Raw genomic sequence first — 27,219 nt, 5'->3', positions numbered from 1 at the left:
AGAAACGAAACATAAAACGCTGGGGAACGCTCGAAGCAGGAACAGCAAAGGGCACTATGAGATCGACTTTCAAGTCTGCGATTAGCTCTTTGGAAGGATTTGGTTCCATTAACATTACGCAACACAGAAAACGCAAACATAACAATAAACAGATTGCCAACCTCAGCGAGAGACTCTTCTACACCGAACTACAATATTGCAAACTAACCAAAAGAAAAAAAAAACACTAAAAAAACGAACATATTAAAAGAATGCCATTGGTTTTTCCCCTGTCATTTACATGACACATCATCATATAGCCAAATGACAACGTACCATTAGCCCCTTCCGGCGGAACTGCTTGCGATCATCACAATACATCTACGAACCATGCTATGTTATTTGAAATGGGCAAACGAAAAAGAAAAGAAACATCTTTCATGTACATCTTTTGCAATGATTAAACAAATCATTATGTAAATTAAACGCATAGAAAAAAACGATCGCAGTCGAAACTATTGAACGAATCGAAAATACACCACAACCGAACAAACGAAAGCTAAACTTCGTGGCATTTTGAGCGCAGAGCGGAGGGAAACAATTTAAGGAATCGATTTTAAATGGATGCATGTCGGAACGTAAAACGAAACTACAAAGAAACAATAGAACGAATATCAGTCTGCAGAGGAAAATGATCAAATAAAGCACGATTTAAATGACATGATGAATAAGAAGAACGTTTTAATGTGTTTTCTTTCCCTACCGGAAAATGGAACCGTGACTGTATCATGTGTTAGTTAAATTTTTCAATATATATTTTTCTTTTCCATTGCACATTATCTAACAATGCTCACAGGTTTGCTTCTTCACTTCTAACGGTCAGTAACAGGAAGGGGAAAAGAAAAGATGTATTAGAAGAAATAGAAAGGTTGCACCGATAGCTCAAACGTTAACGCTAATAACACGCCACTTATGTACGCTCCACTGTGAACCAGATCTTCCGAAAAGTCTCCTTTTCCTTCCTCAAAACAAAAAAAAATCAAATACACACCCGTAATTCACTGGAAGGGACTGATGTAGCGCGAAGGCAGCGAGGTTTCCCTTTGCGGTCGTTTCCCTGCCTCTTTCGCGCTTTGTAACGTACTGCGATGAAGTTGTGAAATATTTCAACGTTCAAGCTGAAATGTTTCACTAAGTATCAAAACTCCGCGATATACGGTTTTTATCGTTCGTCTGTTTGTTTGTTTGCTTGCTTGCTATTGTTTCTTTGCTTTTGTCCTATCTGTCTCTGCTGCAAACGTGGAGCAGGCACAATAAAACCGAACGCTATTGTGAGAATCTTTGTGTTACTCTGGAAAACAAGTGTATGCAGGCAGTACCATTGCTCCGGTTCCCTTCACAACCATTCCCACAGCAGTAGTAGTAACTTCCACCTGTACAGCACACTAATGGAAAATCCATCTTGTCATGTTTTACAAGCTACACGACACCTATCACCCTCACACAATGCGTTCAAGATATGTTCGACAGTTTCGACCAGATTCCAGTCGGATGCGGGAAATCAATCGTTTGCCCTGCTCAACCGCGCAGACCGTCCTGGCTACAACAGATTACATCCGAAATTATTTCGGGTTAAAAGTTACGCACTGTTCCCCTGCGGTTGCTTAAATAGTTTTACTCTTTCCGCTTAAACTTCTCGTAAAGCTGTACCGGTACCCTTAACGCAGCACACGAGCACGAAGGAAATAAGAATTATAATGCATGCGTGTGTTTTTTTTGTGTACATAAGTACACATACATATATAACAACATCTAGATCTCTTAAATTCTAACAAAAAATATATATAAACATAATAAACCAACCAAGCCTATCCTGCTCAAGATTCTAATACATGATCGGTTTTGCTTTACATTGGTCAACAACATATCCGGTGAAACGCTTAAGGAACTTTGGATATTCTTTCTTATAGATAGCGCGCAGCACGGTCGCTGGGGCCCAGCCGCCAGGATTAACTGTTTGGAGACGAGAGGAAAAGAAAAGCCATAACACATTAGTTACTAATATAAGCTGAGAGTTTTTAGAATCAGGAAATTAAGTTCGTTACCAGTGGAACAGTAGGTAATTTTGCAGGTCAGATCATCTCGCGTTGCCGTTGTGCTGTCCTTGCCCGGTGGCAGGTAGGTTTGGCAAACTAATATCACCGTTAGATAGATTCGTACACATTTGCCTTGGTTTGCGGGCTGAAAAATAAAGCATTCATAAGCTCATGTTAGTGTCATCAAAAGGAAGATATCAACGTGGTAATAGGAATTTTCGAACCAAATATCCTAAAACCGATATGTGATTACCACACCATCATGTCACGTTAAGGTAAAATAAAAACAGATACTTTTAACTAACAGATTGTATCAAACTGTAACACATCCCACGGTAATGATAGGCTTTTTATATAACGACACAGATGTGCAAAGATAAAATCGAAAAACTCTACGGAAGAGTGCACAAGATACGCGCACCAGATAACAAAAACCAAAACCTCCCACCAAGCGAGCAATGTGACTCACGAACAGCGCACATTAACACTTGCATGTAGCGTGGCAATTAATGCATGTAACGGGCCCAAACCTACCAACCCAAACCCCCAATACCACAGCAACCACTTACCGGATACTCTTCGTTCTGATTGGAATGATTGCACACGATCCACACATCGTTCGCACCGGTGTCCACGTTATCGGTGATGCGGCGCATATGCGACCAAAACAGTGCATCCCGCTGGCTGGCGGGCCAGATGCGTTTGTACGTCTGCAGAAAGACGAGCGTGTCGGGTGCAACGTTATCAACGATCTGCACATCCTCCAGTGTCGTTTCCCAATCGTTCCGGTACGCCGGATCGAAGAAGTAATGGCACATTTCCCGGGCAGTAACACCCTTTACCACGTGGCAGGATTTTAGCGGATCGATCACCATACCGTCCACCTCCTCCTCGCGCCGGTACATCTTCATCTCGCCCTCGTCGGCAAACAGCTGCCAACCGTTGCCATCCTCACCGACACCTTGCCGCGCTTGCGTCAGTTGCTCGGTGCAGATCCGATCAATTTCTGGCCAAAGGTTGTGGCTCTTCGCTTGTGCACCGGTACCGAAATCCTCCGACAGCTGCGGTATCTCATCCTCCGCTTCTGCGTTCGGGCTGTGCAACGAACTCACGTTGCTTATCTGCGACTGTGGTGGATCAGGGAATGGGAAATCTTGTCACGACTATTTCTAACTCAACCTCCTTTTTTGTGCATTACCTGTTGCGATTGATACTTCAGCCGCACACGCAGTTGACGATCTTCCTCGATCTTGTCCAGCCCAGTTTCGACCGCGTCGAAGAATTCATCCTCGGGGATAGTTGAATGCGGTCCTTCCTAAGTGAGACAAATGGATAAGATCGAGACACAAATTGTTAGTAAACGTAGGCTGATCGTAGACTGTAGAACACTGACTAATTGAACAGTTGGAAAACTGGAAAAGACCAACCCGATCCTCAATTCTGTACGAACGTACCCTAACAAGCATCTCTCTATTATCTCATTACCCGTCTACACAATGCATCACCCTGAAAAGCAAACGTTTGTCGGATCTAATTGTTTAATCATATCGACGCATCTGCCATTCTTTGCACAGCGAGTCCCGGGGTACGCAAGAAGAAATGATACCGCGAATTAAACATTCAGCACACAACAATGCAGCACTGGTTCGTTCGAGACGCGAAAAGAATGTTTCCTTTTTTGGGATTCGTTAAAAACCAAAGCAAAATTTCTATTTCATCCCGAGCGATTGTTCTGAGACGAAGCAAAAATATTAATACATTAATCACCGGTGTGCTTTCATAACCGTCAGTCAAACATGCGGTGACGACATCGTTCGCCCAAGCATGGGCAGGGTCGTGGACGGCGTATTCGTCATTGGCAAAGTGGCGAACATAGGTGGAATATTAAGCGTTGAGCGTACCAACTACTTCAAACATAGACAAGATGACGCTCGACTAAAAAAAACGATTTCTTTTACGTTGAGACGGCACCGGAGTTATTTAAAACGAATCCTGAGCTTCAAGGCTTCCATCATAGCACCCTGTCAATCAATTAGCTTCCATTCGGAAGGAATATATCAGCAGTGGCTTAATCACCGAAATTATCTTCGCGTAGACCTTCGACACGAAAATGTAAACCGAAGGTTTGACGCTACTAATTAATCAACTCTTTCGCCTGCTAGTAGCCTTGTAGTGCTTCGCTTAAGATGCACTATGCTGTCGTCTAATGCCGCCAGTGTCGTGGCGCACGGAAAGAGTCCAGTGCAAAAGTTAGCCGCTAGAGTCAACGGTGGATCACCAACATGTGACTATCGAAGCGATCTATCCGGTCACACACGGCACCGGCCTTTGCCGGGTGATAGTTACGTTTGCTTTTCCGGATTGTCTTCCGAATGCTTCAATGCTTTCGAAGGCACGATAGCAAAGGAATGGTGTCCGTGTGGTGAAAACACACCGTGCGATATGACCTTAGCCTTGACTTGGTTTTGTGCCGCGACAGTTTTATTGCTCTTTTTTCTATATCGCACCATGAGGTGAAGTTTTGCATATCGTACGAATTTCCGGACACCAAACACCCGGTGATCTTGAATAATATTACGTATGCTTGTTGAATCACGAAATGGTGTGATTGTTGGGGGGAAAACACACTTTTTGGTTCAATGTAATGGTGGTTTAAAGCAGTGTGTATCATTTTCAGTAAAACTAGACTCAAAGATCATTGCTAATAACTGTTGGATACACATAGTTGTCCTCAGAACTCTTTAGTTCTTAGTTTTCGTTACCCTCAACTATTATGTTTAGGTTTCCAAGTTTACTGATATCAATTTTGTATTAAAGCATGTCATAATATTTCTGAATAATTGGCATTTTCTCGAAAAAAATTTAATGTCTTTAAAAAAAATGAAAAAAGCTTCCGATTTAGACAGTGTTTGATTGCTGTAGAAGCGTTTTAGTAAGAAGTTTAACCAAACGCTTTCAACCACCTACATTGTAAATCGATTTAAAATCAAGCCAATACAAAAGCAATAGAATAATATTACTCCCGGTGCGAAACGGGTAACTATTACCAGAATAATATCAACATGCAGCGGATAAACTGCTAAACAAAAGCACGCTCGAAGTAAACAACGCAACGCATCGCATCAAGTAATCAACATCACCCGACCGGACACCTTTTTCGACGTACACAGCCAAGATCGAAATTTACATTTCAACAGTCCGCCTGGCGCTGTTATCGGACACCAGCGCGAAACAGCGGCGTGTGCCAATGGCAGACGGTAAAATTGGCGGGCCAAAGCCAATAGACATCAGCCCGAACCTTAATGGAACCCCGCCGACGCCAACTGGGCCAGGGTTAATGCGGAGCTAACGCAAAACCCCCCACCCACCCACCCACTGAATCGATCGGTGCCCGTAGTGTCGAAAACAATTGTTTACATTTTGGTAAAGACATTTTCGATTCCTTCGACCACACCGCCGCCAAGCCACGGCTTTGTTCAGGGGAAGTGAGTGGACGATAATGTGCAGCAAACGGTAATGGTATGTTTCGTTAGGATTTGAGATATTAATATTGATTGGCAGTGATCACTTCCAGCGAACGATCGTTACATCATCGTTAAGTGACATGAATACCGAATATTTGACCTGGGGAAGGTTAACTCTAATCTTGTGTGCGAGGAGAGTTTTAGATTGAGATATTTCGTGTAGACATGTGGTAAATAGATTCTTCCACAACCCGGCAGACACGTGGCATTACTTCAGCCAAGCTACATTCTAACAAAACAAACTCCAACACTTGCCAAATTCGCAGTTGGGAAAATGTCAACCGTGTCTTTGTTTATATAAGAACTGAAAAATATGTACACAGTTAACAGCACCACACTTCAATGAAACACCTACTATTTCCTTCCTCAGCAGCCCTTTAAACAATCGTGCCGTTGTCAGCGATGGCATGGTTAGCTGCTAGATTCCACCGAGTATCCGTACACTTTTCAAATGATCGCCACGCCGAGTGTGAACACTAAACTGCACAACTGCACACACCGAACTTCACAACTTCACTCTCTTTTCACTACGAATCGTTACGAAAACGGTGCGCTTTTGGGTAAAAGTTTTCCCAAACACGTTCGATCGCCGAAAAGGTACCGGGGGGAGGGTTGGGCTAACTTTAAACGTTTGCGAAAAGCACAGCTCGTAATAATTGGGTGACAAACGTTGCACTGCACTACATATGGGTGGGTTATCTTCGTCGGTCACATTGACCACAATCGATCAACTGGCACGCACAGAAACAAATGCGACCACCCCCGGGGGTACTGTGGAACTTGAGCAAATTTACGGTGAGAAGCTTTCGACTGTAAACAGCGCAGCCTGATCCGAACGACGGCACGACCGAAAGTGACAGTGGGTCTCGTAACGACCGCAACGGTTGACGCGCTCGGCTGCGGCGACGTTGTGCTTGCGTCGCTGCCCAAACAACACGCTCAACCGATCGCGAGGGGAGGGGGAGCGATCGAGATCGCGCGGTGAAGTTGGAAGGTGGTACCGGGACGAGATTAGCCACCGTTCGGTCCGGTCCGGGAAGTTTACCATTGTCGTACGTCACTTGGACGAGACGCATTGGATGCGCGAATGCCGATGGTTTTCACAGACCTCAAGTGTTGCAACCGGCCGATTACAACAGTGCACGTTACATCCGACCAAGCGCGAAGATTATTGATTTATCATTAACAATTCACTCCGAAAAAGCGCGATGCGGAAAAACATTGCAATTTTGACATATCGGTTATTAGCATCAAACATGTGAAATATTTTAGATAAATAATTTAAGGAAATTTAATTTCAAAACTGCACAATTAAACGCTTATTTCATTACACTCGCTTTAACTGAGCTTGTTGTGTAGTTGATGAACGAACTTCCCTGCACATAATAGGAGGTTTTAAATTGGAGTTGCGTCTTGGTTCGAAGCTTGATGATTCTTCATCATCATCATCTTTTTAATTTCCTGTTTTACATCCAAAGTCTCACCTCCTTTTCAGTGTTTAATATTTTCTTAAGCATTCGACAACGGCCCAAGAGGAACTAGAACTGAAGTTGAATAACATTTCCCACCAAGTGCAACCACCGGTGTTGGTGGCACCGATGTAAACACAATTGTAAACAATTCGGCATGCATCTTGCACAACCGATTCAGTGTACCAGCTTCACTTTCATTACAACGCTGCCACCAACGAACACGCCATCTAGGCAGTGTGTCCAATCGATACCCAACCCCCGTTCCATTTTGACGCCCTCTTTGTAAGCAGCAGCTAATAAATCCATTCCGGGCCGTGTGCCGGTGCAAATTTAGAGAGAGCCTGTGCCGCACGGGACGTAGCTAGGGCTGTAAAGCAATTAGATTCGCGCTGCAGAGTTGGAGCTGCTGTTGCTGCCGAGTTTTATGACAAAAATATCCATCAACTCAATTCGCTCAATTTTTAATAAAGTTTATTGCAACCGAAAAGAACAATCGAGTAGTAGTCGATTGCTGCAACGATTGAAATCGCCCTCTCGAAACGGGTGGAAATGGAAGTACTTAATGGTCAAGTGTAATTACGAGTCCACTGCTTGTCTACTAAGTGGCGATGGAGTAGTGTGCAGTGACTGTTAGGGATCCTATGAGATTGAACAGATCTACTTTCCACACAAGTGTTCGGTGCTGCAGGGGTCCTTGAATTGAATTGATCGTACGATCGGTTCTTTGTAAAGATCGTAATGAAGTGAGGGAAAAAAGCACCTTCTTATGACAATTCATATTACGATTCACCATAAAGTAACAATAAAGAACAATTAGTTAAATGTTACTAAAAGCGATAGTAAGATTACTAAATCATGATCCATAATCTTGAATTCATCCAAAAATCGCTCCACACCGTCACGTGGGATACCCAATCAGGCAATTACATAACTATTGTTTATAACCCGAACAGAAATCTCCCCCAAACCAGCGCAGGGCGCTAAAGGGAAGGATCGAGAAAATGAATGTTAAAACGCGTATCACACCAAAAAGCAGACGGCGAGTTGCAAAGTGGATAGCCAACGAAAAAAAAAACATTAAAACACACACAGAAAGAGACCAAACAAACAATAGGGGTGCCCATCCAGCAGCTGGATGGTTGCCACCGTCGAGATAAACGAACTTTGGGGACACGTATCTCGTTCAAGGTTGCATGCAACATGCTTTTTCCTACGTTCACCCAGAAGATGGGGAAAATTTGCCGGATCCATCTCGGTCTCGTTCACCATCTCGTGCACGGCCGTATGTAATAATAAAGGGCACAAGCTTGACCTACGCTACCGCTAGAGTTACGCGAGTCAGTGTGCCGAATTCGAGGGAATTTTGCAAAAAAACGCAGATTACCTATTCGAGCTTCATTATGGCCGAACCTAAAGCCTTTTGCGAAAACGGCGTCCATCTCATCGTTAATACAGTTTGTGGCGTGAAAACTTTGCAATAAAAGTGAAGATAAAAATTCCACTTTTGGGATGCATTATTCGTTAAAATTGTAAATAAAATGCCGGGTTTTTTGTGAAACCGAGAAAGGGAGCTGTGAAAAAAGCACGGCGAACAATTATTCAACATCTCTCACTTTGACCTACATTCTGCCCGTTTCGACATCCTTTCACTTTCAAAAAAGCTAGTGTTTTTTAGGGACATTGTATTCCTGTGCTGAGATAGGAATATGTGCAAGGCAGTACTGTTACGTATCATACGACTTTGAGCTATTCAAGATATTCTGGACAATACATTTTAAGTCCCAAAAATAAACTACTTTTATTATTTGAAGATAATAAATATTAGCATTGAATCGTCTTGAATCGTTTGATCCACTTACTTGCATCCACATTCATGGCACCGTTGAATTTCAATTCCCCGGACCCTCCTGTTCGTCTTTAACAATCACGGAACCAATGCTTCATCACTTAAAAACATCTGAAATTGATCAACGTATTGCGTCTATCCGCCTGCATGTAAAACTCGTCCAATTGCTAACGACCTAAAATCGGGACGTGCGAGAGCGTGCGTATGGAACGGTAAGTTCACAAGATCGACCGGGACCAGATGCCACTGACACGGGAAGATGACCGAACTCATAAACACTTCACCATCAAATACTGCCGCACACATACATTCACAAAGCCATCCAATACGATTCGTCCGATTACGCGTGCGACCATGCATCCAGTCGCGTACCATCGAAAGCGAAACGAGGCTACGAGCGTTAGGTGAATTTTAAGTTTGACGGTCATCGATCGCCTTACGATCGTACGACACTAGCGGCCCATCAGTGAGATGATAAACAGGTTTGTTGGGTTGTTAAAAGTGCAATACCACAACAACAAAAACACAAACCCAGAGCAAATCATGCGATGCGTTCCACCACACATCACCACATCGTACTACCGTCGGTGGGTGTAAAGAAAGGGCAACATATAGGGCAACACCTCTAAGCCACACAATCAACCCGTTTTGGTTGCCCAAAAAAAATCACCGGGAACCATGACCTATAATCTGGAAACAGGTTTCCGTTAGCGAAGCGCAGGTCGTCGAACAGAGCCCCATCGACCAGCGCGCAATGCATCATTTCCGATGCTCCCGACGCGTGCCATTGCCCTTCCAATATACCAACCAATTCACATGTTTGGGTGACAAAAAGCGTTGCATTGCGTTTGCCTCATCCGTCACTGTTTGCTAACCGTACACGGTGGTTTCGGCACAGCTCAGGGTTAGTTGTGTTCGCACCGCGGCTCAGCGTTTATCGCTCCGAACCCGTTTTCGCTTATCGGGCGAGACGCATACTTAAGTAGGCGCAGTGACTAGTAACGTTTTGTCTCTTCGCGAACAACATTTGGCAGTCCGATCTTCACCGATCGTACTCCACATCACGGCACAGGGTCAAAGACGCTGAAGGGCACGTGGAATAGGTGTGAGAAAATTCCCAATTGCATTCGCTGGGCAGCACGCTGCAACACAACCACCAAGCACGTATGTGTGGGTAAATTTATGTGGAAGATTAAACTGAAATGCGATGTTATAAAGGTAGATTATCTACGTGCCTCACCGAAACAATAAACATAAAAAATAGACTCTTACTTCTAGCTGAACCGTTTGAACCGTGGTGTTGATCGAACGACTAAAGCTGAAGATAAGATTTATCTAGTATTGGCTCAAATTTAACCAATAACGCGGCAGATATTGCCAGTTACTTATTTAGTTATCGACAACTGCCTAGAAACTTAAAAATGGTTAGGGAAAGGCAATTTTTTGCCTCTTTCGTATCTTGAAACGAGATTTAACTACGTAAATGCGCCCTGTCATCCTAGAGAGTGTGCTTAACGTGCACTTGGCCATGGATTAAATGAAAAAACAATGAGCGTGTGACGCAGTAGAAATCTCAATATTAAACGTTAATACGTGTAAGTTTGAACAGGCTTGAGAAGCTATCCGGACGAAATTCGAGTGCAAAGCATTTCCTCATTTTTCATTCCGCATTATGAGATTTTAAGAGTTTGCATAGCTAAAGCTGTTCACACAGCTAAAGAACATCATAACAGGAACATGAAACAAATCACTCCAACCCATCGTATCTTCTAACGAATGAACAGAAAAAGGTAAAGAAATTCTATTGATAAAGGGTCAACAAAACATCGAGCCATTCAGTGGCGCGGGCAAACGATACCGCTTATCAGTCAGCTCCAACGCAACAGTTTGAACGTTTTTGAATTTGTTGAATCATACGCGGCTTCTGGTGAACACGTTGCAAAACGCTATCGTAAAACGTGCACGTTTTTGTGTTCGCCAAGTCGCAATTCGATGATTAATGTACGCCCACGTTAGTAATAAAGTTCCCCAACTCACCTCTAGGTCTGGTCCAGGAATTACAGAATTTCTATTCTTCGATAGCTCATCTCTACAAGCTCTGCAAAAAATGGATAGAAACATCGTTGAACATTCTTCCATTTTTTCCATTTTCATTCTATTTTACCCACCGGTACAATTCTTCCGCCTTTCTCCGCCGTTCCTGTTCCTTGTCGAGCTTTTTCTTGAAGCTTTCCTCTTTCTGTGAGATAATATCGAGGCAGTGCTGCAGTGTGATGATCACACCGGCCGTCGTTTCGCGGAACGTTATCGCTTCGCCGCGGAAATCTATCGGCTTCAAACCATCACCCAAATCGAGCGGCGGCTGGTCTTCGTTTTTGGCGTGGAGGGCGTCAAAGTACCTGCAAGATAGAACCAGAGTTATGTACATGTGAAACTAATTAGCTCCAAGCGCGTCATCAGACAGTGTCATCTTACCGCTGCAGTGTGTCGATCTGTCCGTAAAGAATATCGCGAAAGGTTTCTATTTCGTGCAGCTTTTCTCTTAGGCCTCGACTAACCCGCTTTAGGCTGCTACCACTTGCCGTGGACAGCGTGTTGGATTGTAACGAAATTGTGCTCCCGTGACGCCTTAAGCTAATCGTTTCCGGGATGTCCGTTTTGTACGATTGCAGTACCTCGATCCAATTGCCTTTATCTTCCTGTGTTTCGGCACGCAGATACCACACGTTCTGTCCAATCGCCACATCGAACCGGCATTCATCAAATTCGTGAGACTGTGGAATATGAAGGTTAAAGAAGGAGACTATTTGTTTAATCATCATACGCTCCACATCGTCCCGTTGCCAGGAATGCATCACCATGCAGAAGAGCTCATGGACAAGAACCAGGGTTAATAGAGTCAATTGCATCGGTGATAAACATGCGATCCCTGCTGGTTTTCCTGCTCGACTAGTTTTGTAATCGGGCAAGAATTTTCGGTGACTTGCACCTATCGCATTCGACCGATACACACCACTTATCGGTTTTGATGAGGTCCGGGTCAGATCGATCGTACGACCAATTGAACTTTGACTCACCAAGATAGGGATCGCAACGCCCGTATTGCTCTGCTTACCTTGATCGTTGCCTTCTGTAGGCTGATCGCACCCCGGCATCCAAAATCGCTGTCCTGTTCGCTTTTGTAGTACGACAATGTGCCATCCTTCAGCACAATGAAGCGTGGCTGCCAACCGTGTATGTAATTTGTCCACTTGCTCAGATAACCCTTCAACTCCGGACTGCTCAGGTTCAGTTCTACCTCTGAGTCATCACTGTTCGAATTGTTCTGCCCATAGTACTCGTCGGCCATTGCAAGTGCGAGTCAAGTTGCGTCTGCCCTGTCTGCTTTTGCTGCTCCGGTACGCTCCGGTTAGCGGTCTTGAGTTTTTCACGAGTTTTTACCACACTGCGTACCGCACACTTCGCTCCGTTGGTCAAGACTTTCCCAAAAAATAACAGCCAAAACACTAGCTTTCCACAACTTTCTCTCTCTCGTGTTTTGTGTACGGCAACGCTGCTATCAGTATGCCACTTCACCTTCCTTCTATGCTGTCGTTAGCTTCGTTATGCCCCGGTAGTGCAGATTGCAGAAACAAAACAAAACCACTTTTGAAGAATCAATTTCGTTCACAGTATGAAGCGGTTACAACGCTTAAGGACTGCATCAAAAATAAACCTTGCTATAATACAGGCACACTTTCAAACGCTCTGGCGCGCTGACAAACACATCCGGACAGTATTTGCCTACGAATAATTTGCGTGAAGATTAGATTCTGCGGTATTATTATTGTTTAGAAGTTTCCACCTTGCTTTTAACGAAGCCGCTGTCACAAACGGAAAACTGAACGAAAACGTCAACAGTGTCAAACATTTGACGAAGGTATGGCTTTCGAAGTTGTTTGACCGGACTGTGCTGAATTACGGTGGACATATTTCATTATTTAATCTTATTAAGTCTATTAATTTCCCTAAAAATCTTTATTCGCTTCAACATTTCTCATTTTGTATGATGGGAATCGCACCAAGAAATTTAAAAATCATCTAAATGATTTATATCAATGTGTTTCTCAAACGCTCGTTAAGAGCTTATTTAAGGCCCTTTTAACATGGTGATATCAAAAAAGCGTGTGTAAGATCTCCCAGACAAAAGTCTTCTGCTGACGATCCTGTGATTCGCTCCCCAGAGGTAAATTGTTTTATTCAATACAGCAATGCACATGTTGCTCATATGTACACGACTCGGTTCATTTTATTTCTTTTCGTCGTTTCCTGTCTGTTAGCGACTAAATCAAAATTATGGGCACCTGTTGCTGCAAGACGTTACAATAAATAATAAAAACAACGTTATCTCCTTCACGTAACACCGCTCACATTTGGCCACTCTGTGACAAACAAATCATACAAATCAACAACGTGCACATGCAGCACCGCTTGGGACTAACAAATAGGAATAAATTACTACTCTATCTAAACAACGGAGCACTCCATAACTTCGCTCTCTATTACACTAAGATTTACATCAGTAACTCTCAATCTTTCGACCCATCCTGCTCCATAATACCCTTCTACCACTTTGTAGCACCAGAAACTACAAACCCCCGAGATATAGTGGCCCACAGCATGTGTTGGCTCCTGTTTAGTTCACTACATTGCCATTTCCGCCAGATCGTGCTGCTCCAGCTGCACGATCGTGTTTTCTTTGGTGTTGCTGCTTCGCGAACTCGCGGCACGTGGTTCACGCACCGGGTATTCTGTGTCCTCCCTGAAATTACCAGGTATCTCATTATCAAAGTGCTCCTCGTCGCCTAAATCACGATCCCCGTCAGATGTTCGGTGTCGTTGCTCCGGCTGCTGATACATATGTTGGAAGTTATTTGACGAACGGAACAAACTTCGCGGGCAGTCCTTGTAGTAGGGGAAACATTCCCCCGGTCCATCCTGACCTCGTCCAATCTTTTCCGCCGTAACGTACTCGTCTAAATGCTCAGAATATGGCGACAACGATGCACTGAAGTTGAATATGATAAAGAATATTATTATTTTACTAATCAATATACAATATCAGCTGAGATTCGAACACTCACGTGAAGAATAGCTTCAGCATCTCTCCGATCAGGCCGAACTTTTCGATTGATTTCGAATGGACCTCACATATGGCACGCAGCATACATGCTCTCCCATCCAGGCCGAAGTTTGCAATGAAATCTTCCACCACCACGTACAGGAGCGCTCTGTTCGATAACAAAAAGTCATCAACAAAACAGCAAATAGATATGGAATTATTCATGATTTCAGAAATATAATCTTCTTCCTACCGTTCTCCACCATGGAACGCGTGCTTATGCTCTGCCGGAAGCTGTGGCATTGACTGATCTCCATCCTCGTCGTCTAACCGGTTGGTGGTGATCTTGAAGTGATCATTAGAAGAGCTGGGAACGCTACGCTTCCGTCTCTGCAACCGCATGTAGTCGGACACATAGTCCGCCAGCACTGATCCGGCTGCCTGGCCCATCGATCGAGCAAACAGCGGCGGCAACACGCCGAGCGGATTCTGGTTATCCGTCAGGCCCAGCTTATCGAAGTCAACTGAAATGGACAGATCGCGTACAAAAAGAGGTTGAAAACGTTTTGCCACCAGACTGCCAGACCACCAGCTACTACTCACTCGTTATGGGCAAACTGATCGATATGTTGGACAGAAAGCCGGTCGGTGGGTAACGCACAAACGGTAGCGCGATAGTCGGCGCAATCGTTAGTGACGTACCGGGTGGCAACGCTAACCGACCATCGTCCGTAACCCAGATCAGGCGCTTCTTTCTGCTGTGCGGTTCGCTGGATTTGGCCGTTCCACTCGTTTGCCTTTGCACGGTATCACCGGCGAAGCTGGACGGGGCAGTGCCGGCGGTGGTCGCCGACTGCTGGTCGGCGTGTGGCATCGATTTTCGATAATCATCTTCGGACACGTACTTTTTCCGGTACTTTTTGCTTTCCTTACCCAGCAGGCGCTTCTTGGGTGTGTTGTGCGTGGACGAAGGCGACGACTCTGCACCGGCACGCGCAGCAATTAGCTCGTCGTCTACCAATCGAAAGTGACCGGAATCGGGATGCGTGTCGCTTTCTACCCCGACAGAAGGGTCCCATTTGCTGGGCGATGCTCTGGGTGGGTTTTCCAACGCTTCGTGCTGCTTTTGTTCTTTCGCTGATGCTCGGATGACAGGTATGGTGATGAGAATTAGAAGCAGCATCAGCTTTATGTTGTACACCCACCGGATCTCCATCGTTTCGAGAGCGCTTGGTAGAGGCGAATGAGGCTATTCCTAGCGAGCACCAACAACTACCGAGGCCAGAAAAAGAAGTCCCATAAAGGAATATTAGTAAGACCGGTATAATAAAGTAACGTAACTAGCAACCTCTTGCAGCTAATTCATCTTCTTACATCAGAACAGATCTGGTTCACTTTCCGTTTCCTGTTCTCACTTTTACACGTAACATAAAACCATAAATTGTGTGCTCAATTATCGTCTAATGCACAAACTGTCCGCCCCCGAAGCGAGCCCAGCTCATTGATCATACCGTGCGGAGCTATTGGCACGTCTGTCCCGTCCGACACCTTCCACCGTTTTGTGTTTGCTACCAGATTTTCGCGGAAACACGGAACCAATATGATCGTCTATTGGCAGCTCGCGTGTGCTTCCGACATAGAGATGCTGTTGAAAACTCCAACCGTGCCCGGTAGGCCAGCCACCAAAGGAACGGGTCCGGCTATGGACAACGAAACGTACCGGTGGAATATGTCCGGAAAAACCAGTTTTCCAGTCACGATTCCTAAACGATACGCGGCACGGTCGGCCAGAACCTACATTCCCAGGCCTGCACGTGTGACAAAGCTTGATCGGGCGAAGAAGAAGACGATACGACACCGTGCCGCCTTCTTGTTCTTGTCCACCAATCCAATCCGGGTTGGATGCAGTGAAGACGAAAGTTTCTTTTTTGTTCACCCGTTTACTGTCGGTACTGTATGGGATTGGAACGCGCACCTAAACGTCCAGGACGAGCAGACGCTTTCATCGTCCGGTACTTCCATTTTCCCTTTCAGCATCCAGCGCCTCATCTTTGCCTCCGTGTATGATCTATGACACCAACCATCGGAGGCACTTTCGTTTTCCGGGTCATCTTTACACTGTGCCGCTTTCTTTACTTACTTTTTGGTGGATCCCCTCACAAAAAAACAATCCTTCCACACCACAACCAGTTAAGCGCAAACTTCTGGATCAGTGGAAGAATTATCTTGCCTGCACGCTTGTTTCGCACATCCTGCCAGTGACACACTTTACAGCGTGACCCTTGGAGGTGAAATTCGAAATTTAGGACGAATACCACTATGACGGGCAGCGGCCAGCGTTAACGTACAGACGACGAGGAGGCGGCTCTCAATAACTCCTTGGATGACCTCTTTATTTTTGGTCAACAATTTCACCTTACCCGGGGGCTTTAAAAGCAGCAGATGTGGAGTTCAAAGAACTGGATACTGGATCGTGACGCACACCAAAACTGGAGCTTTTCTCTCAAGCATTTATCGACCTTGAACTTGACACCACATTGCCGCGACTCTGAGTTTATTTTGCTTACCGGTCATAAAACGCAAATTGTGCTGCCCGGAAGATAATAATTTTTATGAACTTTCGCCTCCCAAATTGAGCATGCAGTTGCATTATTGTCGTGCAATAAATTGGCTTCGTCTGCGCCTATGGACAATTTCGCGATGAGCTTCTTATTTCACAGGTGCATTTATCACTGTACGCACGCTACTTCAGTGTTCTCATCGCCGGATGCGCTGGAGCATACAAGACGCTGGCATCCATATAGAGAGAGGAATTCATCTTTAACCGTACCATCCCGATGTCCATTGCGGGCCAGATCAGGTAAGATCAGGGCAGAGAGGTTAAATGAGGGATGAAACAACAACAAAAAAAGAGAAACCAACCATCGTCATTGGATGCATTGTGTTTCCCGGCGCGATATCAATTTAATCCGATTGAGCATGAAATGAGACGATAAATTGCGAGCGTTGCACATCATGATGCACCTGAGAATGGCGGAAACCGGACAGGAAAAAGAATAATGTTTCGAGAGATTTTGGGATTTATTTTTGAGACTCTTGAAATTCCCTCTTATTTGTGTCAGTAAGTGCACTGGAGAGCATCTCAATCGAGAAGAAATCACAATTGGAAGGAACACAATGTATACAAATGGTGTGTAGGACCGCAAAGTTCGTGTGTCTAATGAACAGTAATCAAATATTCCGTAGTAATGGTAAATAAACTATAAAACATGATCTAATGATCTAATCAGCTGAAAGTGTGCGAACAGTTTTCACTTTACCTCCAATCATCGTAAATAACTCGACGAAGGTGCAATTCTACCGCAGCGGTGCAACGGTGCAACTGCACATTTAATTGATTACACCCAATGCAGTGTTAATCTAGCGACGCCACAGCATCAACCGAGACGGTGCCATATGGAGGACAAACCCCCCATCTTAACCTATGCACACACGCTAATGAGGCAAACATTAGCACCGAATCGAGCGCAATGACCTGCCGGCCCCCATTTGGCACACGCATAATGTCCGGAATGCAATTCGACATGCCCCATTCGGGGAGGGGGAGGAATCACTTTCACGCATTCGTCTCAAACGTCCGCCGAATGACGTTTGGGTGCATCCCGAACTAAAGTCGTGCGGCTCATGACCAACCTCGACGGTGTCTTAAGCATGTTTGTGTGCGTGTGTGCAACGCCACCTCCCGGAGTCACTGGATCAACTGTCGGCTAAAGTTGGGTCAAGGTTTCCACCCAGCCCAGTGTACCCGCACGAACCGCTTCGAAGGAAAGTGACTAACGAGCCAAACACCGGCACAGCCTAGCGCCGGAAGCCGGAAGAGATGCGGTGTGTGCCGTGGAGACACGACACGAGAGACACGATACGCAAGTGCTGCTAGTTACCGGTAGTGACCACTGGCAGCATGGAACCCTGGCAGGACGCACAACGGTGAAGCGCAAGCGTTGCGTGTGCATGCACGGATTGGGACGGAAACGAGTTTTCCAACCAGCGGACCATCGGCGTCTGTGTCTTTTTTTTCTTTTTGTTTTTTTTTGTTGTTGCTGTGTTTCATACCCCAGCCTCATTGCACTTGCACTTGTAAGGCAGAGAGAAAACCCACTTTACGTACATCCCCCGTTTGATGCCGTCTTGTTGAAGGTTGATTTATTGCATTCCGAAAAAAGAGCTTAATTTCCCTCTTTAGGCGAAGAACGGTTTAACGGTCGATTTGTTTCCCTATTGGTGAAGCCTTTTGAAACATAAATTAAAAGAATGTTAAATTACTTCAAGGATTTTTTAAATTTAATATTTAATATTTTCTTTTGCTCTCCTCTCCTTTCCTCTCCTTTCTTTTCCTCTTTTTCTCTAAACATTTTTTCGTATTTTATATCAAATTAGTTTTCTTTTCATTTTCGTAATGTAATTTAGTCTGAGAATTGAAAATGCATGTTAAAAATGTGCATTAAAAGCAACGAAATGAAATAAACAAACAAGCAATAAGAATAAATTGAAAACAACACCGCAATAGAACGCGTTTGAAAACAAAAACGACAAACAAAACGCATTTCAGTCAACAAAAGACTTCAACGCTGCACAGGCAAGGAAACCTCCAATGAAACAATCCAACACAAACATCAATCGTCAACGTTATGACCTAACGATATGTATGTGTTTGTGTGTGTGTGTATGTGTTTGATTCTGGCTCGAGTCAACTTGCCATTTTCACCGTGATCACAATCGAGCGAACGAAAGCGACACTCTGCAGATGATGATGGCCGACATCGGTTTCACTCTCGTTGCACCAGATCCAAAGATATGTCGGTAGGACTAGATACTCCAGATACCGGACAAAGTGTGTGATAGGAAAACTGTACACAGACACACACACACATACACATACCATTTATTCGTGTTATGCTGCTTGTAATTTTTCACCCCGATAGTGACGCGCGTTGGAAAACTGTGTGGATCAGACCAGGAACTGGATGTGGGATTGGAAATAAGTCGTCTAAAATAGGGAAAATCCCCCGATTGGATTCCGGATGTCTATGGTGGAGCTTATGGACAAGGCACCATTTAAGTTGCAATACATCTTTATCCGGATAGTGCAACACGGTACAAGAGTGGGAAGATTCCTTCTTCCAAGCTTTCATACTATCCACGGAATTTCCCCGCGTACTTCGGCTGAAGATGATCATCGTGGGCAAGAGCACACTTACACTTTCTTGCTCGAGGATGTGTCGGCCGTTATCAGAAGATGCCTTTTTTATGCGTTGGCCGACTTGTTTTACTTGCTGGATCGGGTCAAACACACTTTTAACCGGACGGAAATTACGATATCACGGGCACACACGTCGAACACTTTGTCGTAGGTCTTTGCTTAACTGGGTCACCTTGTGAAACTGATACAACCGCCAGAACTTCTCACTCAGCCCGTCAGCACCATCCGAGTGCACTGGCGCATTGGGTTTGTTGCAAATCGTGGTTCAAGTCAAATTGTGTCACACCGTGTCGTGGTTCTACACCATCGTACGTCGTCTCCCGGGCAAACATTCAATTATCCGCGATCGTTTTCACACGCCGAGCTTCATCGCACAAAATTGGGCTCCATCCATTACATGCCAATGGCTGGCTGCCTCTGTTCGATCTCTTTCCTTCTCCCACACACCGATAAGACCCTGCAGGACGGTTAACAAATCAATCGAGCGAAACGTTGGTACGATTCCGGTAGCACAAAAACCGCGGTATCACGCAAACGGAAGGCACAATCATACCCAAAAGATCGAAGGCAAACAGGGAAATAATACAAACGCACCACAAACCACAAACTGTGCCGCAAGTAACCGCGTACTTGCGTACCGCTTCGCTATGCGCTCCGAGCTCGACTAAAGCGCGTGACGGCGGGAAAAAAGAGTTTAACGTGGCTCCCGTGAGGTTCGCACCGTTCGCCCTGCCTGGTTGGTACGCGCCCAGGGCACTGTGCGAATCGGTCCTGGTTGGAGAAATGGGCAGCGCGACCGAAGAAGGATCGATGATCGTACGAAATGAACCCGAAGCAACGAGCGTGGACTAGCAGCGGTGTTGTGGACCGGTTAGGAGTACTGAATGGTGTTCCCCTTCAGCTGCATATCACTCTCTTGTGCATACGTTGCCAGCGACACCTGGCACCCGGACGAGATGGTGGCGCATCTTCGACGATGCAATGAGAATGATGCCGAGCCGAAGTGAGCGAATCAAGAATCCTTCCGCTACTGGCAACGTTTGCTAGGGCTTCACTTTGTGGGTTGGTTGATAAGTGAAACAAGGCCGAAATATTTCATCACATTAAACTAAAACACGTCAAACTGTTTTTATTTTCATTGATTGATGCATTTTGCTAACTATACAAATAGAAAAATATAAACCATGAAATAGAAACAAATAAAAATAGTCCAACTACAGCCGTGTGCCAGCAATCGGAGACACACCACGATATCTACTGAAGACGTATCGAAAAACAGCAAATGTTCACCAGATAACATTCTGTATCAGATCGCCAATCAATGGGCGACATTCCTCTTTGGTTGAAGTTCCTCGTCCGATGTGTCTCAGTATCATTTGGGCAGTGAGCTAAGGTGAATGTTTTGACTGTTACAAAGTGGCCACGGTGAAGAGCACAGTTAATGGAACACAGCATGAGCCGGTCGATACGCAGCAGTCGACTTATTTCGTACGATGACACCGCCAGAAGCCCTCCAATGGCGGTTCCGAATCGGAGTCGAAATACGGAAGGATCTTCGTACAGGAACTCTTTCGATTCCAGTCACAAGCGGTGAGTGCAATGGTGATTTTTATTCGGGAGGAGCTCTTAATCGTTAATCCCACATCGTTACCACAGTGAACACATGTCTAAGACCATCGAACAACTGCTGATCTGTGGGCTTTGTGAGCTACGTCTAAACATGCCGAAGATGTTGAACTGTCAGCATACATTCTGTCTGGAATGTTTGGAAGAGAGCATCCACAAGCAGGCGGACAAGAGTAAGCATTGTTCATGCTTCGTCCAACCGTGATAATGTTACGCTCACCGTACTTTATCGCATCTCCACAGCCTACATCGGATGCATTACCTGCGGTACTAAGCAGCTTCTCAAGGATCCGGATCTAACCGTCCTTCCCTCGAACCTGCACATCGACAACATGCTGCTGATGATGAATCCCGCGCCTACTCGTCCCTCATCGCTTATTCGCACCCCTCTGGGAAGCTATCAGTTGGAAAATGTACGCACACGTCACACTCCTCTTATCAGAGCCATTATGTTGACCATCAATTAATTGGTCACTTATCATGGTTTTTAGAGAGGGGGGAAGATGGGAAAACATTCTTCCGTTATCATGCTTGCAAACCAATTTGGCCCCAGAATACTGGCTGATGGTATGCAGTTGTGTTCTTGATTCTTTTTAATTGTATTTACAGAGTCTGGCCCCAACGCTACAGTGCTCCAAGTGTCAAACTGTGTCCGAGACGTCGCTGCACAAATGTGATCACTGCATGTCGGTAAGAAGTAGGCAATGACTAATTGATATGTATGTCCTTTTATGTTTCATACTTCATAGTTGTATTTGGTATTTCATGAAAGAGTTTGTTGGAATATCATTTGCCACTCCTTTGAATCTGCTGTCAGAACGCCTTTTTTAAATATTTGTATTTTTTTTTAATATTTAAATATTTTTTCAAACTTCAGTTTAACTTTCTACACAATTAACTGAACATGGAACTAATTATAAACAAAATTAACTTGATTGAAAAGGAAATTAAAGAAAATCCCGCACGCAATTTAATCGCCGATTTCTTATTGTCCTGAAAACCATTCCAAAATTGGTTTGCAGACTTTCAAGCAAAACAAAATTCCAAAACCAAAACAAGTTCTTGCGTGCGGACAAGATAACAAAAAAAAAAATTGATAACGAAATTGAGAACAGGCATCATTAGCACACATGGCCAAAAATAAACGCACGCCATTCTCGTTTTCGTTTGCAGATGCTGTGCGCAATCTGTTGGCTCGCTCACGTGGACGAGCTGTCGCGCCAACTCGGACTGCTGGACGGTCAGCTAAAGTCGGCCATCGAAAAATTGGATCATAAAATGATCGAATATAAGGTAAGTAAAATTAACGCCAAAATCAAGCCGGTCCACGCCCTACGCTAGCCCTGGGCGGGTAATCAAAGCGAACAACAATTCCCGAGGTCTAATACTTCCGAGGATCCCAAGACCGAAAATTACAACTCCCTCCAACCTCCCCGCCAAGTACGGTGGCAATCAAACAACGTTGCGCCGCGCATAACTTGGACGTGGACGGAAGGAGGACAACGTGGTTGGGGAATAAGGAAACTATGACGGACAAAAGCGCACACATGATCGACCGCACGCCATTCGTGTGATCGAGAGTGAAAATAAGGTCACGGTGGATGACAAAAATCTTGTCTTATCATTCGATCGAAGCAGCACAAAACGGTGCCGGTTTGCATTGCACACGAGTGCTATCTTTTTAATCAGCAACGACCTCTACCGGACGAAGAAAGTTTGTGCGCAGGCGGATCTTATTTGGCGGATTTGTGGCACGACAGATACCCCAAAATAATGACAAACGAGTGTATGTAGTGCGCACCATCGCTATCAGGTGCACACACTGGCAGACTATGGTTATTTAATGTAAGAAATTAACTTTCCTTCATATTTGGTCAATGAGTGAGCTTCAACGGCGGCCATGTTGGAGTGGTCGCCATTGGTAACCATTTGAACGACGCGCACGTGCGTTGCATTCAAATGACAGTTAATCGCGGTTTGATTTTGGTATCGATGGACGGAAAGTGCTGGGCCCCACTTTCGGCTTCGTTGATTGCTCATTGCGAATGCAAAGTATTGCTTCCGTGCCCCTCCGACAACACGCGCCATGCTGTCCATAGGGAAAAGTTGCAAAACCAAAACGCTGCAACCGAACCGAAAGTTCCGATCGATTGTTTGTGGAGAAATTGTTCGATCAATGCAAAGTGGGTGCGCCGGATGGAGTAGAATGTTAAAATTTTGACAGTCTGGAGCGTTGCAATGTGTGTGCTGATAAATTAGGTTAGGTTTAAGCTAAGGTTCACAATTCCACATGCTGATTTTCCTTCCAATCACGTGTGTGAGTGAAGGTTCTGTGTGAAATATTTAAGCTAAATGTAGTGCCAATTTGAATACTTTTCTGCATCAATATACCGCAGAGATCTCACTTTCGCATACAAAAAATATTAAACTAATAGGTAAAGAGATTTACTAATAATATTAATTTATAACCTATAAGTTAACCTCCTCAAATTAAACATTCTGCAGTCATACGAACCAGCTCAGAGTAGCTGCTCATTAACGCAACACAACAAACCGTCATTTATGCAAATACATGACCATCGTCCCTTTGGTTTGCTATTTTCAGAGTCGCTTTTCCGAGATCAATGACGAGATAACGGGCTGTTTTCGCGACAAAATCCTCGCCCTTCAACAGCAACAGACGGAACTATTAGGTGAAATTGATTGTACTTTCTTTTGCAAATTCTCTCATCCACCCGCACGCAGCTACCGGAATTCGATCGCAATTCGTTGTTTGGTTAACGCGTCCTTACCGATGCGCAGCACGTTCTACTCTGCTTTAGCTTATTAGTGTCCTCTTTTCTGTTGCATTTCCATTTCACGTCCATGCGTGTGGCAAAACAATATCGCACCAAATATGTCACGTCCGGTCATGTCCGGTGTGCCACTGGTTTACGCCAATGCGACATCAACCTGCATGACGGACCGGCTCAACTCCGTCCGCAAGATGCGTCGCAAGGAATACTAAACGATGCGGTTTGCTCGCACGAGATGGTGCGGGCAAAAATTGACCAACTGATGGTATCGATCGGGCACCCGATAGTGGGATCGTTGGATCCGGTCCAGGTGTACCTGAAGCTGCACAAAGACCTGTCAATTGTTCTGGAGGAAGTGTCACTGTGGGGTCGCGAACGTGTCGTCTTTAATCGGGTAGGGATAGACAGCAAATGCATAAGAAAGTACATTACAACTTGGGACCCTTATCTTCCACAGGAGAAACTTAAAGTAGAGTCGATTTTTGACACCCTACCACTACCTATCGTTAAGCGTAGTACGAGTGTCAAACCTTCGGTCAAACATCAGCTCCGTCCGAACTCGTCGGAGACTTCGGTAATTCAGTTCTACAAGTAGGTTGTCAGTTATTGGGCATTATGCACGCAAAATAACCAAGGGGGTTTGGGTTCATCCAACCACTAGAACTCACGTCTACAAACCTAGATTGCTTTGGAATCACTGCCAGCGGCCTACCGGTGTTGGCTTTGCACCCTGGAACCATGAGGGATTGGAGAAACCGCTGCTGTACGTCGCGGGATCCGAGTGTCGTATCGTTTTTGGAATAGATAAGTGTGTATCTGAAGCGAAAATGAGTGAACTTCAATACTAATCACAAACATACCAATATTTTGCAGAACCAATGGACACATAGTGCAGAAGATATCGCACGAGGAGCTCAGCTATCCACAAGGTATCTCGTTCGATCCGGATAGGAAGGAACTGCTTGTTACGGACAAGTGGAAACACTGCATCTTCGTGTTTTCCCAGGATGGTCAACTGCTTCGAAAATTGTGCTCCAAGGGTGATCAAGCTGGCCAATTGAGGTAAGCTTTATGTACTGTAGCTTTTGAGTAGTAATAACGCTCTGTTATATTTGTAGATCACCGGAGGGAATCGCTTTCTGTTCGAATGAGACCATTTTCGTATGTGACACTGGAAATGATAGAATACAGGTGAGAGAAGTAAACAATCTTCATTACGATAACATATCTAATGCATTATTACCTCAAATGTGTCCTCCAGTGTCTCAGTGCCAGTGACGGCAAGGCCCACTCCCAATTCGGACGCCTGACCAAAGACCAGCTCGTGAAGGCAACGCAGTCGAAAATATCTTCGCGCATGGTGGACCTGAAGAATCCCACCGACATAGCGGTGCAGAAAGACTCCATATTAGTGCTGGACGCCGGAAATCGTAGGGTGAAGCTGTTCAACAAGTACGGCGAACAGTTGCTAGAGTTTGGCCAGACCGGTACGATCAACGGTCAGTTCCAGTATCCGGAGGTGATCGGTGTCGATCCGGCCGGATTTATTCTCGTCGGTGATGGGGGCAATGCGAAAATTTTAGTTTATCGCCCGAACGGACAGTTTGTTACGGCGCTCGGATCGCGCGGTGACTCCGCAGGGAAGTTTAACTGGATTTCTGGCATCTGTGTTAGCAAAGACTGGGAAATTGTCATCAGCGATTATAAAAATCATGCGGTGCAGCTGATCTTCTAATACGTGCAAGCATTTAGTACCGGATGCTTATTAACAATGCAATTGCCGTTTTCTACCGAATGGGAAAGTTAAAATAGCGCTATATTTACACAACTGTTTCGATCTAAAATAGTTCCATCTGGAGTTCCTCAAATAAATAAATAGCTCGTATAAAATATGTAATCGAGTTCTGTTCTACGCGTTTTGCTCAGCGCTCACAACGTCTAAGCCTGGTTGTTCGAGAAACTGGTAATCAAACGAAAAACTATCGTTATTTCTATGCCATAGAAGTGGTACTTGTACACAGCTTTCCATAGGTGTTATGGGGTAGCTACAAATTAGTTAACACTCATGTATCTCATGCCAATTATGTACAGGGAAAAATGCACCACGGCCATTCAATGACGTGTGCTCTGAGAATGAATAAGAAAAGATTTAAAAATAACGCCATCGAGCCTCGGATTTTAGTCTAAGGTACCTTACGTACTAGGGCAACAGTACTACTGTTGCGGCTCAATTGCTCAGAACAATGGCATTTAAGACAGTGGCGTACTTCAACCGATGGGTCAAATTATAGGAGGGATTGTTGTTTCTGCTTCTTTCGCGTGTTTGCTGTTAAACAGTTGTGTGAGTTCGCAATGGTCCTTTGGCTTTGACCAGGTACCAGTAGCTTCGACCGGCGATGTACTTTTTCACGTTAAATTGCACAGCGCGTTGCATGAATTTGTAGATAAGGTTTTACTCTGACCCAGCGTAATACCTTCCTCGTCTTCGGCCGCACTTATTCCGTCGTGCCGCCGCTGTAATCAAAAAATTAAATTATGTAATTGCACAAGATTAGGAGGTTAGCGTTCGGACCTTTAGTTCAGTTGCTAGCGTCATAAATGCGTCCTCGATGCAACGATTGTCTTTTGCCGATGTTTCCATCACAAACATGACCTCGGGGATGTACTGGCACAGGTTTTGGGCTTCGGAAAACTCAACTTCCCGTATTGAGTCCAGGTCGGATTTGTTTCCTATCACGAATATCATCACGTTAGAGGCCGTGTACTTTCGCACCTCGTCAATCCATCGTTGCAAACTTAGAAAGGACGATCGCTTGGTGATGTCGTACACTGAAGAATGAGAAAATCAAACCATTAAGTACTCGGAGCCCCTCTTTGCCATCTGTTTCTGTCTCTTTGGATATACGAACCAATTAATACACCATTTGCCGAACGATAGTAACTTTGCGTGATGGTACGAAAACGCTCCTGCCCAGCTGTGTCCCATATTTGCAGCTGAAATAAAGCGAAACGATTAGAATATGCATTGTGTGGTCGGGATTGCCCTTTGGCCTTTATAATCCGCAGCGGGATTAGCAGGTTCGTTCTAATCTTACCTTAACCTTCTTCCCATCGACGGAGACGGCTTTCATCGAGAAGTCCACGCCGATCGTGTTGCCGTGGCTTTCAATAAAGTTCCCGGATTTGAACCTCTGCACGATGCATGTCTTGCCGGTGCCACAGTCTCCGATTAGAACGATTTTGAACAAGAAATCGAACGATTCATCACCAGCCGTCGATATCAACGATGTTGGACCTGAAGCGGACATTTTTATTTCAATCCGTTTGTGGCGCGACACTGATTCTCGACGTGTACGAGAAGATTGTTTGAATTTCTCTTGACGTAGGTTATTTAATCGTTTCTGGCACTTTTCTAATTAATAATTACTCGAAAATGGTACTGCTGCGAAATGGTGATTGTTTTCTTTGTGTTTTGTTATGAATTTGAGACGCAAGACCTCACTGAAGCAGCGTGCACACG

The 27,219-nt window shown here is 44.9% G+C and overlaps 4 protein-coding genes across 4 annotated transcripts; 1 reads left to right on the top strand and 3 right to left on the bottom strand.

Moving 5' to 3' along the window:
- Positions 1-765: 765 nt before the first annotated feature.
- Positions 766-12,709, bottom strand: LOC128302375 (ceramide transfer protein). Its single transcript, XM_053039186.1, has 8 exons — positions 12,033-12,709; positions 11,393-11,691; positions 11,086-11,316; positions 10,955-11,015; positions 3,274-3,390; positions 2,645-3,202; positions 2,085-2,220; positions 766-1,992 (listed from the first exon to the last, which is right to left on the bottom strand). Exons 1-8 carry the CDS (start codon positions 12,264-12,266, stop codon positions 1,865-1,867), a joined length of 1,764 nt encoding a protein of 587 aa, XP_052895146.1. The 5' UTR covers positions 12,267-12,709; the 3' UTR covers positions 766-1,864.
- An 891-nt stretch (positions 12,710-13,600) lies between these two features.
- Positions 13,601-15,303, bottom strand: LOC128304469 (uncharacterized). Its single transcript, XM_053041659.1, has 4 exons — positions 14,622-15,303; positions 14,272-14,542; positions 14,041-14,187; positions 13,601-13,964 (listed from the first exon to the last, which is right to left on the bottom strand). Exons 1-4 carry the CDS (start codon positions 15,232-15,234, stop codon positions 13,601-13,603), a joined length of 1,395 nt encoding a protein of 464 aa, XP_052897619.1. The 5' UTR covers positions 15,235-15,303.
- A 5,428-nt stretch (positions 15,304-20,731) lies between these two features.
- On the top strand, positions 20,732-25,434 carry LOC128304853 (RING finger protein nhl-1-like). The gene is made up of 12 exons (XM_053042093.1): positions 20,732-20,868; positions 20,935-21,077; positions 21,148-21,317; positions 21,514-21,594; positions 22,078-22,197; positions 23,510-23,597; positions 23,891-24,093; positions 24,157-24,290; positions 24,361-24,507; positions 24,573-24,761; positions 24,818-24,890; positions 24,961-25,434. Exons 1-12 carry the CDS (start codon positions 20,732-20,734, stop codon positions 25,432-25,434), a joined length of 1,959 nt encoding a protein of 652 aa, XP_052898053.1.
- A 66-nt stretch (positions 25,435-25,500) lies between these two features.
- LOC128303369 (ras-related protein Rab-43) lies at positions 25,501-27,148 on the bottom strand. The gene is made up of 4 exons (XM_053040302.1): positions 26,795-27,148; positions 26,609-26,693; positions 26,272-26,528; positions 25,501-26,213 (listed from the first exon to the last, which is right to left on the bottom strand). Exons 1-4 carry the CDS (start codon positions 27,005-27,007, stop codon positions 26,106-26,108), a joined length of 663 nt encoding a protein of 220 aa, XP_052896262.1. The 5' UTR covers positions 27,008-27,148; the 3' UTR covers positions 25,501-26,105.
- Positions 27,149-27,219: the final 71 nt, after the last annotated feature.

The sequence above is a fragment of the Anopheles moucheti genome, chromosome 3 (assembly GCF_943734755.1).
Source record: "Anopheles moucheti chromosome 3, idAnoMoucSN_F20_07, whole genome shotgun sequence".
Classification (NCBI taxonomy): domain Eukaryota; kingdom Metazoa; phylum Arthropoda; class Insecta; order Diptera; family Culicidae; genus Anopheles; species Anopheles moucheti.
This window is presented reverse-complemented; position numbering and strand designations above follow the sequence as displayed.

Excerpts from the sequence above, each read along its gene's own strand:
- LOC128303369 (XM_053040302.1), bottom strand. The coding sequence starts at position 27,007 with ATGTCCGCTTCAGGTCCAACATCGTTGATATCGACGGCTGGTGATGAA. Across the intron at positions 26,529-26,608 it reads GGCAAATGGTGTATTAATTG|TGTACGACATCACCAAGCGA; the intron begins GTTCGTATATCC and ends CTCATTCTTCAG. Across the intron at positions 26,214-26,271 it reads CGCTAGCAACTGAACTAAAG|CGGCGGCACGACGGAATAAG; the intron begins GTCCGAACGCTA and ends TTTTGATTACAG.
- LOC128304469 (XM_053041659.1), bottom strand. The coding sequence starts at position 15,234 with ATGGAGATCCGGTGGGTGTACAACATAAAGCTGATGCTGCTTCTAATT. Across the intron at positions 14,543-14,621 it reads GATCAGTTTGCCCATAACGA|TTGACTTCGATAAGCTGGGC; the intron begins GTGAGTAGTAGC and ends TGTCCATTTCAG. Across the intron at positions 14,188-14,271 it reads GCGTTCCATGGTGGAGAACG|AGCGCTCCTGTACGTGGTGG; the intron begins GTAGGAAGAAGA and ends GTTATCGAACAG.
- LOC128304853 (XM_053042093.1), top strand. The coding sequence starts at position 20,732 with ATGAGCCGGTCGATACGCAGCAGTCGACTTATTTCGTACGATGACACC. Across the intron at positions 21,078-21,147 it reads CCACAAGCAGGCGGACAAGA|CCTACATCGGATGCATTACC; the intron begins GTAAGCATTGTT and ends GCATCTCCACAG. Across the intron at positions 24,508-24,572 it reads ATCGTTTTTGGAATAGATAA|AACCAATGGACACATAGTGC; the intron begins GTGTGTATCTGA and ends AATATTTTGCAG.
- LOC128302375 (XM_053039186.1), bottom strand. The coding sequence starts at position 12,266 with ATGGCCGACGAGTACTATGGGCAGAACAATTCGAACAGTGATGACTCA. Across the intron at positions 2,221-2,644 it reads ATCAGAACGAAGAGTATCCG|CCCGCAAACCAAGGCAAATG; the intron begins GTAAGTGGTTGC and ends TTTATTTTTCAG. Across the intron at positions 1,993-2,084 it reads AATTACCTACTGTTCCACTG|TTAATCCTGGCGGCTGGGCC; the intron begins GTAACGAACTTA and ends GTCTCCAAACAG.